Source organism: Montipora foliosa, chromosome 12, assembly GCF_036669935.1.
Source record: "Montipora foliosa isolate CH-2021 chromosome 12, ASM3666993v2, whole genome shotgun sequence".
Classification (NCBI taxonomy): Eukaryota; Metazoa; Cnidaria; class Anthozoa; order Scleractinia; family Acroporidae; genus Montipora; species Montipora foliosa.
The window spans coordinates 1,730,872-1,741,904 of NC_090880.1; the positions used below are offsets into that span (position 1 = coordinate 1,730,872).

Below are 11,033 nucleotides of genomic sequence, written 5' to 3' on the forward strand. Positions count from 1 at the left end.
TGTACGGGGTTTGTGAAAAATTTAGCAAAATAGCCAGGAGTTCTCGGTCCCTTGAAAATTTTTGTATCTTCCAGCGCTTTCCTATATGATACTTCTGGATTCATAATCCTTCAAACTCGCTTCTGAACCCTCTCGATTTGATCAGAAAAATAGACTGGTAAAATAAAATGGAAAGCTTGAGAGGCATATTTCCAGACAGAACGAATAGATGCGCTGTAAAATTGAATCAGAGAAATGCGGTCAATACCAGCGCTCTTAAGTTGCCTAAGCAAATAAATTCTCTGTCAGGCTTTCGCAGAAATTTTTTTCATCATGGTCATGCCACTTTAGGTCATCCCTTTTTGAAACACCTAATATTTTTGCCGATCTAACGATTTCACAAAATAACTGGGAGTTTTGACAATTTGTTCTCCTCATTCGCGATCGTCCAGATGTTTTAGTTCAAGCATTGCCATGAGTTCACTGTATACTGACAGAATTTTTGCTCGGGTGGGAAACAGTTAAAAATATGTAAAAACAAAGGGTTGGGATTAGAGTTTGCCAATTATGGTTGTAGAGTTCATTAATGCTATAGCTGTTTCGTTGGAGAACTCACCCAAAACAATACACTGAAAAGAAAAGTTGAGTTTTCTGAATTCTCTTTCTGATAGGGCTCCCGGAACAAAGACCAGGTAGGTTTTTTTAAAGTGTTGTGAGCTGTTAATAATCAATATGGGAGCAAAAACTTGATGGGACTTCACGGGTGTCTACTCAAGCAGTTCTTAGCAGGTTTTTTTATGTGCTCACGAATCCAGGAAGTGATTATGTATGGCTGGATGACCTAAGTGTTTTTAGGCGAATGATTCGGCGTATTGGACTAACTTATGACTTATGAGCTGGCTGTTCTGCCACAAACTAGTGCAGCAAGATCTAGTTCTGTCCTTTCCTGGTTGGACTGGGTTCCTTTAAGCTCCAATAAATGAAGAAGAGTACCAATTCTCCCACTCCATATTCAGCCTCGAATGACAGATATCATGTAAAAAAAAAAACTTGCATCAATTCATGGTTCTGTTTTTTACAGCTACCAGAGCTATAGAGTGGTACTACATAGTCGGCCCTTTGTCTGGTGTGGTGTTATCAGCATTAATCGTGTGGTACCTTTGCAAACGACGGAGGACAGGTACACATATATCATCTTAAGTTAAAGACTCTTACATGTTTCTATGTAGGTATTTGTGATCTCGTGGAGCAGTGTAGTACATTTGAAGGGTTATTGTCTATCTTTTTAGTGGTGGTGGTAGTGGTAGTTGGTAGTTAGTAGTTAGTAGTTAGTAGTTAGTAGTTAGTAGTTAGTAGTTAGTAGTTAGTAGTTAGTAGTTAGTAGTTAGTAGTTAGTAGTTAGTAGTTAGTAGTTAGTAGTTAGTAGTTAGTAGTCAGTAGTTAGTAGTTAGTAGTTAGTAGTTAGTAGTTAGTAGTTAGCAGTTAGAATTTAGTAGTTAGTAGTTAGTAGTTAGTGGTAGTGGTAGTGGTAGTGGTAGTGGTAGTGGTAGTGGTAGTGGTAGTGGTAGTGGTAGTGGTAGTGGTAGTGGTAGTGGTAGTGGTAGTGGTTGTAGGTGTATTAGTAGTGGTGGTGGTGGTGGTGGTGGTAGTAGTAGTAGTAGTTGTTGTAGTAGTTGTAGTGGTATTGGTAGAGGTAGTAGTAGTAGGCTTAACTAAAGAATTCGCAATTTCTTTCGTTGTCATGAAAATTACCAGCCCTTCTCTTCAGCATAAAGTCATGTTTACTTGGTGTAGTAGTAGTGGTAGTAGTAGTAGTAGTAGTAGTAGTAGTAGTAGTAGTAGTAGTAGTAGTAGTAGTAGTAGTAGTAGTAGTAGTAGTAGTAGTAGTAGTAGTAGTAGTAGTAGTAGTAGTAGTAGTAGTAGTAGTGGTGGTGGTGGTGGTAGTGGTAGTGGTAGTAGTAGTAGGGTTAACTAAGGAATTCGCAATCGTTGTCATGAAAATTACCAGCCCTTCTATTCAGCATAAAATCATGTTTACTTCTAATAATGTCCGTCCTCAGATAACGTGGTGTAGTCTTCCGCACCAACTATATTTCCTTTTTTTTTCTTCACATGATCTTTCCGCCCCTGTACTGAGCAGCCACAGCGAGGTAAGTCAATTATTAGTTTTGGTCAATCCACTTGTAATACACAATAATGAAATTCTGAAAGAAATAGACACCTTTGCGCAGTCATTCTGATCTCATATACATCTCATTTGTCTAAAGTGAACGTAATCCAAAGAGATAAAAATGACTTAATCAATCTTAAAAACAAGAAAAAAAAAAAAAATAGTCTCAACTACTGGTGCAGACGGGTTAACGACAAGCATTTTCTCATTCCACAAAATTAGATAGATCCTCTACGAGTCCAACCAAGGTCATCTACCGCTCTTTCTATTGCTTGTGTTTTTGTATAGTGACGATTTTATACTGCATTCGATTTTCTTTTTCCCTTTACTATCTTGTAAGCACTTTATCTGTGAGATAATATATTGATTTATTTTCTATCTTTTTTTTTTTGACAACTTATTTTTTAACTCCATATTCCACAATACAACCCTACTTGACAATATACTGCACTGCACTACAACGCACTACACCACACATTAGCTAATTTCAGAGCTTAAGCATGAGACGTTTTTTCTCTACACGGACGGTGCACGGAAGTGATTTTCCAAAAAAAAAAAAAACAAAATTGTGTCACACTTCCCAAACATCAAGTCACAAACATCAAAGCTGGGTATTTGCTGTCCGTGGAAAGGTAAGTTAATTTGGTGTGGAATAATTAATTTATTGATTGATTTTTCTTGTATTCCTGTGTATATACTGGATCATCAACTTTATATTCCTTGTTATTTACCAAAGAAATTTGCCTTAATCAGTTCTCCACATGATGAAAAGAGCGCTGCGAACGCCGTTACTCAAAGCCTTCAAAAGAAAAAGAAAGGAGTAAGTACTAGTCCATTAAAAATACATATGCTTTCCTTGAGAAGTACCTCTTTGTATGTGCTCGTGTTTTTTCCCTGTGGTCTTAAATTTTAATGCAATGGCAACATTTTGCAATGCTAAGGCAACGATTTCAAAAAGACCATGTTAGAATTTGTAAAATTAAACGATCGTGAAATTAGTTTCTTTTTTCTGTAACCCTTCTTTGTTCAATAAGGGTCATTTTCTTTTCTTTGCAGAAATGTGGCAATGGCTCGGGAAGATCAGCGAGCACTGGATGATCATGAATAAGAGAAGTGAACCTTGCACTAAGCAGGACAATTTCAGCAAATGCTGCTTTATAGACACCCTGAAAAATTCAGGTGGCTCCAACGGGATTCGAAACCAAGGTTCTCTGCGATGCCAGTGCAGTGTTCCACCAACTGAGCTATGAAGCCACACAGTTGGGAGCAGGGCAATTTGTTGGGCTCATTTGTTCTGGTGAAGGATTTTATGAATGAAATGAACTGAATTTATATTTGAAGTGCTGGTAAAAGACGAATGAGAGAATTGAACTGTCCAGCGAAGTGCGAGGATCACTTCAAATATATATTCATTTTATTCCCTGATAAATCATGTTTTTCAAATCTGAAGATAGTATAATTTTCTGAAAATAAAGGCGAAGCGTAATAGACAGAAGTACTTTTTTTTTGCCGACAAGGATTATGGGTATGAGTGTCAGATATATATAGTAGGCCGTTAAGATTTGAAAACCATCGTAGGACAGCAACAATTCAGCTCCCAAGTTGAAGTTTGATTTAAGTGTGTATTGTTAGTTTTCATGATTCGTTACCGTAACCCAGCCCACGTATTTAGTGACACCGCAGTGTTTTTGGGTTTTGGTATACAGCGGTGTCGCACAAGTTTACATAACTGCGAATTGTTTTTTTCTCTGAAGACACATGTCGGAATTGTGAGGTATGGTGAGCAGTATTTAATTTGTCACTGTACTACAGTAAACAGGCGTATGAGGTCTTTGCTGACCTATATGCCCCTGTATCTACTCTGTTGTATGCGTCTCATTCATTTGGTAGTGAAGGCAAAATTTTAGTTATATTCAGGATCTATTCCGGATACCGGGAAACACCTCACATCCAGTTCATAATGCGTGTAGTTAAATTGAAGGTTTCAAGCCGTGTTCTCTTACAACAAGAGTTTATCCTTTCATATCAATCCTGGATTGTAACTTTTTAAAAGCATATGACATTTGTTTCTAAAGAAATCTTGATTCTGTCTTAAGAAAGAATCAAAACTGCTTCACAGCTAGCGAAATCACTAACGTGAAATGCTCAATGCAAGCAAGTCAAGTCACGGACGTCGGTCTCGACCCAGTCTCTCTACGGCTACTTGGCAAACGTCTTGTGCATAAGCTCTCTACTGTATACTCTACGTATGACGCCCCCTTCTGTAAATAGCATTGCAATAACTAACCACAAGCAAGGGAGGATGACTACAGAGAACACATCTCCATGCCTCATCTATTTTTATCTTCGCGCCATGGTCGCACAGCCAATGACACCCAATTAGGTGTCTTCCTCCAAATAGCCGCGCATCTTGACCACGGGTTAAATTGAGATTGAAAAAAAATATCATTGGAAGAGGCCAATATATGGTGGAGATGTTCTGTCCCCTCATCCTCTCTTGCCACAAGACAAAATGAAGGAGAGAGAGGGTGTTGGGGCTTTGGCCGGGATACATGAATTTCAAAAAAAAGTTTATTTCAAGATCAAAAGAAGTGCACGATTATTAAGCATAAGAACGTATCTGGCATTGTAAAATGGCAGCTGTTGGATATTAAGTATGGCTTTCTTGGTTGTTTGCCACTCCGGGTTTGGGGCATCATACACCAACATTATTGCTTCTGCAATTCAGAACGTCATTTTGAATTCTCTTGACTTCCTGCATCAAATAACCAAACCAATTACGCTTTTGGAAACTTGCTGTGACAAAATGAAAAACAGTTTTGGCGAGCGGCAACCAACCCACCATTGGAAAATGAGAGAACTAACACTCAACATTTCTGGATTAAAGATCACAAGGTGCCGCGGAAGAACATGAAATGGAGGTGTTGAATGTTGAAGGGGACTCATGGGAAATAGCACGTCGCCAGATTGCACTTGAGGAGGTCATTGGTTCAGGAGCATTTGGAACAGTTTGGCGAGCAACCTTGAGTCGTGAAAATGGTAAACCAGGCATACGTTTTGTTGCAGCAAAGTGCTTTTCTCGTAAGTACGATTCGGCCTTGTTAATTTATAGTTTCCATCGGATACCTTTCAGTTAAAGAGCTATCACAAGTGCTTTAATGAACTGCCTGTCACGTAAAATCTTACAAAGCCTCGTTCAACATGCACGATAAAAATGTGTCGTAACAGAAAGAAAAGCAAAGCTCCATTAGTATGTTTTATAAAAGGGTGCAGCAAAAATCATCAATTCTCAATCAACTCTTTCATAATCTAGCCACCGTTATCTTAACCTTGAAACAAATGCGGAGATTACCAAAATAGATCACCTTCTCCTAACAGGTTCCTAATCCTTCATTGCAAGTGTAAAAAGATATTTTGTTCTTTAACTTTTATTTCAAGCTTCCATGGCGACGTCTTGCCTCAAATACACCAGATTTTTACCCTCGCTGCACATTAAGGGATAAAGTTCCTCATAAATTCATAAATAAATAATGCCTTTAACCATTTATAGAGCCTATTTTCCATTGCTAAATTGCAGTTTAAAATTAAATACCGTATAAGATGGTTAAATACCCCCGACTGGTTGACATAGTAGAGATTTGAATCGATCAAGCATATTCGATTCTCCCTAAGCGTTGGAGCCCCAAACACTGAATCAGGAGCAGGGGTAGCTTAATTGACTGGTGCGCTTCGTTGACAGCCAAACGTCACAACTTCGATTCTCAGCGACTTAAAAGTCTGCATGTTTTAACACCTTCCTTTAACTTGTGTAGCTGTAGCTCTAATTATCTGTAAAATGGAGTAAGAAGCGCACCATTGGCTTCCATTGATATCAGCCTCCTATGCGAATGAACTACCGGCATTAAAAAGATGGAGTTACTTTTATCACAATGCTTCATGACGTAAAGAAAATGAGACAAAGACAAGTCTTGGAAATTAAAACAAACGTGTTATTGATAGTTCAGTTGAGGAGGTAGAAATACATGAAACACCTCAACAAGTCATGTGTCCAATCTTATTGTAGACTGGTGTCATTTATTGTAGCCACATCTGGAGATGAAGGAAAAGTCGCTCTGATGAGAGAAATCGGGTTGGGCAAACTTATTGGAAACAGCCCTCAGCCGAATATTGTTCAATTCATTGGCTGTGTCACCACCCAAAGTAAGGATCTTATTGCAACTGCTAAACTGTAGAAACAGCTGTGAGAAATTTGCAGCAATAATAAAAGACCGCTAGTGAAAAATTTATCAATCGATGAAATTCAGGGCTAAATTTGTCTATTTAAGCAAATTGTTTGGGTAATTCTAGCCCATTTTTGCCGTGTTACACGAGTAACGAGATAATGGCCGTTTTCACCACATTTCTCAAAAACAAATTAAACACTCTTAACGTCAAGTTCATTTCCAACAATTGCATAGCATAAGGTCAAGAAACAGAAAAACAGAACAATTTTCAAAATAGGTGAATCATCAAAGCAATGCCATGGAGTAATGACAAAAGATATGAACTTTGTTTTTTAATCTGAAATGCAAACCCTTGAAGTTGATAGTTTTAGTAAAAATGCGAATGGTTGGCTATATAAAACGGTCACGTCCCTGATTTCACACTTCTAAAGAGAACCCACGTGGTGCTCATACAAGAAAGTTTTTGAGGCTTTGGTTTATTTATTTATTTTTATTTGCAATTATTGTTATTAATTTATTCTTTTGTGCAAGAAACTGGCTCAGGCTGCAAAGACCACCAGGAAGAGATAAACAAGTGAAAGGAATTGTACATTTTGCATGACAATTGTATATTTTATCTTTAAAAATATGTTACAAATTTTTAATCATCTCTTACTCACTATACTTTCGTCATATTATAAATCCAGCCCTTAGTATTTTTTTTTTCATCATAGAAAGTTCTTCACAAATATGTGGAAATTATGAGTAACGTTGATTAATTTTTTTTTTAGTTATTATTTAATTCGTCTTTTTTTTTCTCACTTTTACATTCATTCTTGGGTAACATCACCTTTAACTTGGGGAATGTGTAGATAGTCGCCCTTTTCTTCATTCTCATCCCCTCCGCTCATCGAAGGTGAGCCGCTAATATGCGATGCTGACAAAGGTGGTTGGCTAAACTGTGATCTTCCAACACACAGCCACGCAAATACTGCGTTATTTGTTTACTTCTTAAAAGCGTCTAAACGTAATAATGATAGAGCCCATATCCACCTTTCCGAGAAGCTAATAGTTTGAATGCAGCATTATAGAAGTTGTCCAAACTCTGTGTAACCTTTACAGTACAGCCAATTTTGATCATGGAGTACTTACCATGTGGGGATCTTCTGGGGTACCTGAGAAAAAGCCGTGGAATTTTCGACAAACATTATTGCGGAAAACTAGCAGTAGCGCCACTGAAGACCTATGACCTAATGTCATTTTCAAACCAGATTGCTACTGGAATGGTGTTCCTGGCATCCAGAGGGGTATGTGACACGAAACAAGCATGGCATACGATATGGTACTATTGTTGCTTATTGTAATCTTTCACAGATTAAGATTGTATCTACGAAATGCATCATGCGATATGCTTACTCCTTGTAGTGTTTGACATTATGTAGACAAAAATGTGTGATCATTTTGCTATAATATTCTTATATCGAAAAGCAATGGATTGCTGTAGGTGACACGTACTAGCGCGCGCTTTAAACACTGGGTTTTCTACATTGGGATAACGCTGGGGAACCATGCACCGACCTATGCCTTGATATTACATAGTGTGATCTGCCCTCGCCGTGGTCGTCATGATAATTCAACAGTCAACTTTTTAAGTCAGTAATCGGGGAACATTGGCCACGTTATTTTCTAATAATATTAGTTAATTAACAATTATTGGATTCGGTTTTCCCATGATAGCGATAATTATCAAGGCCAAAGTTTGTGTTATCTGCCGAAGCCGAAGGCGAAGGCTGAAAGTTTCTTTCCTCTTCTCTGCTGGTTACTGTGTCAGGTGACGTCACTTTTGCATGCATAAAACTATTGTTTCTGTGTATGACGTCAATTCTACGTATATAAAATCTATTGTCGATAGGTATGACGTAGGAGAAACAGAGCAAGCAAGAATTATCAGCGTGCTTATGGCCAATCAAAATCGAGCTTGTGACACCAATGTATAATAATACCTACTAACTAACTTCCTCTGAGTCATTTCAAGTAAGCTTTAACTTTGGACCCGCTTGCAGCCCTCTTGTTGATAGAGAAATGGAAATCGCACCTCTTCACTACAGGTGGGATTACAGAACATATTACCCTATACGCGAGAATTACTAACGTTGATTATGTGCTTTTTGTAGATTATTCACCGTGATCTTGCAGCACGAAATGTACTTCTTGATCAAAACCGTGTGTGCAAGGTCACTGATTTTGGGTTAGCTTACCAGAACTTTAAATATGGACATGGCAATGCCAAAAAGGTGGGTTACATTATTGATGGATTCCCTTTCACTTTGTTCTCTGTGTACCTCTTTGACGTTCTGTTTTTAACACGAAATTGCAATGCTGTTTTCTCCCTAGGGCTGTATGCCAATAAAGTGGACGGCACCTGAGATACTCTTTGGAGATCCTGCAAATCTGTCAAGCAAAAGTGATGTGTATGTGCTTTTGACGATTAAATTTCCAGACTTTTGAAGTATTTAATGCCTAAGACACAATTGTATCAGGTCAGGAAATGCAATAATGTTAGCGCCTAAGAGGAAAGCTATTCTTTTTGACAAGAAGAAAACAAAGAGTTGTTTTTGATGGCGTTGTTACGAATCATTTAAACATTAATAGAGGTGTCCTAATAGAGGTCATCGCACCGAATCAAAATTCGCTTGTAAAATTTGCCGTTGATTTCATTATTTATCTATTGTTGAATGGACAACTGTTAATCGCATGCAACTAAACTTCAAGAAAACGTGGAAGATACTTCTAAAAGGCAAACCCACTAAGGCTTTACCAGTTCCTCTGACTTTTATAGATAGAAAACCCAGTCTGAAGTTGCTGGGTGTAACATTTCAGTCCGATCCGTGTTTACAGTAACTGGGATTTACATCTAGATAATATCCTATCGAAAGCTAGCAGTCGTCTGTATATCTTAAGTGTTTGTAATTTTTATGGAGTACCGTTGAATCATCTTCATCTTCATTAGTCTTATTTCACCTATATTATTATTATTATTATTATTATTATTATTATTATTATTATTATTATTATTATTATTATTATTATGTACATGAAACGCTTTAGCTCCGGCGGATGTTATGCCGACATTACACCAAAGAAGCGAGCCATAGCCAATGGCCAAAGGTCCTTTGTGTCATTTCTTCTCCTTCAGCTGTCCAACACCTTCCTTAGAATCCTGGCTGTGCCTAACAAGGCTGTTTTCTGTAACAGTCCCGTTCTGATCGTAACACCTAGCTTCTCAAGCCATGCATCCAACCTCTTGCTTACAACTCCGAGTGCACCAACGACTACTGGAACTACTTCCAGATTATTATTATTATTATTATTGTTATTATTATTATTATTATTATTATTATTATTATTATTATTATTATTATTATTATTATTATTATTATTATTATTATTATTATTATTATTATTATTATTATTATTATGTAGAATTGAGCACAGGGTTTTTCCCTAGGGAGAAATATCCAGTCAAGTCTCATCCCGAGACCTCAGACTTCCAGCACTTTTCTGAGGATATGTGCCGATCCGAAGAGTGCCGACTTTTGCATCGTTCCTGTTCGGTCCTTAATTCCTTGTTGCTCCAAGTGGCCTGCCATCTTCTTTGACACTGAACCCAATGCACCTACTACCACTGGCACCACTTTTGTCCTTGATTTCCAGATCCTTTTAATCTCTCTTGCCAGCTCTTGGTACTTTTTATACTTTTCAGTTTCTTTTTGCCGTACGTTGCTATCTCCGGGAACAGCTATGCCCACAATGATTGTTTCCTTTGCCTTCTTTTTCTGAATTACAATGTCTGGCCTCCTGTGATAGATTTCACGGTCTGTTTGGATGGTAAAGTACCACAACAGTTTTACTTCCTCATTCTCTTCTATGCTTTTGGGGGAATGCTCATACCATTTGTCACTGCACTCAACTTCATACTCCTTGCACAACTTCCAATGTATGACCCGCCCAACAACATCATGTCTCTTTTTATATTCTGTCTGCGCAGGAGCCCATCCTGAAGCGTACAACTTCCATACAGCGTCTGAGAAACGGCGTTTTCACAAGTTGGTTTATTTTTAGACTAGTCCTTCCCGCGAATTAGTCAAAAAACAAAGTCAGTTACGGTTCGGTGACCCTATGACGTCAACTTAATTTCTTGTAATTGGTCATCGGGCTCCTGTGGGAGTCTCATTAGCGGGAAATTCAATCTAAAAATAACCTTACTTGTGAAAACGCCGTTGCACAAGTATAGTTAAGTTGCACACTCCGGGTGATGGGCTCCTGGTCTGCACAAGCTTGGGGCAACTATACAAAATATGCTGCAAAGTCTCATCGTGACTACCACACATTCTGCATTTGGACGATACATTTTGGTTTTCGATTTTGGCTTTTATGGCGTTTGTTCTTAGTGCCTGGTCTTGCGCGGCAAAAATAAGCCCTTCTGTCTTCTTCTTCAGTTCACCAGTCCTTATCCAATTCCAGGATACACCAGATAGGTCCTCTGTCTCTCCCTTGAACTGCCAATGCAGCTGCTTTCCAGACCAGTCCTCAATACTTTTCCTCTTTATCCATTCCTTATACTCCTTTGAAGTTTCAATTTCATCGACATTCTTCCTCTCCCGTGTAGCTTTCAACAAACG

At 38.2% G+C, this 11,033-nt stretch overlaps 1 protein-coding gene across 1 annotated transcript in view; it reads left to right on the forward strand.

Annotated features, from left to right (window-relative positions):
• Positions 1-5,053: 5,053 nt before the first annotated feature.
• Positions 5,054-11,033, forward strand: part of LOC137979283 (tyrosine kinase receptor Cad96Ca-like) — a 25,605-nt gene continuing 19,625 nt past the window's right edge. The window contains exons 1-5 of the mRNA XM_068826520.1: positions 5,054-5,230; positions 6,233-6,349; positions 7,474-7,658; positions 8,526-8,645; positions 8,746-8,822. Of these exons, the coding sequence (XP_068682621.1) occupies positions 5,065-5,230; positions 6,233-6,349; positions 7,474-7,658; positions 8,526-8,645; positions 8,746-8,822 (665 nt within the window). The 5' untranslated portion in view covers positions 5,054-5,064. The remainder of the gene's footprint in view (positions 5,231-6,232; positions 6,350-7,473; positions 7,659-8,525; positions 8,646-8,745; positions 8,823-11,033) is intronic.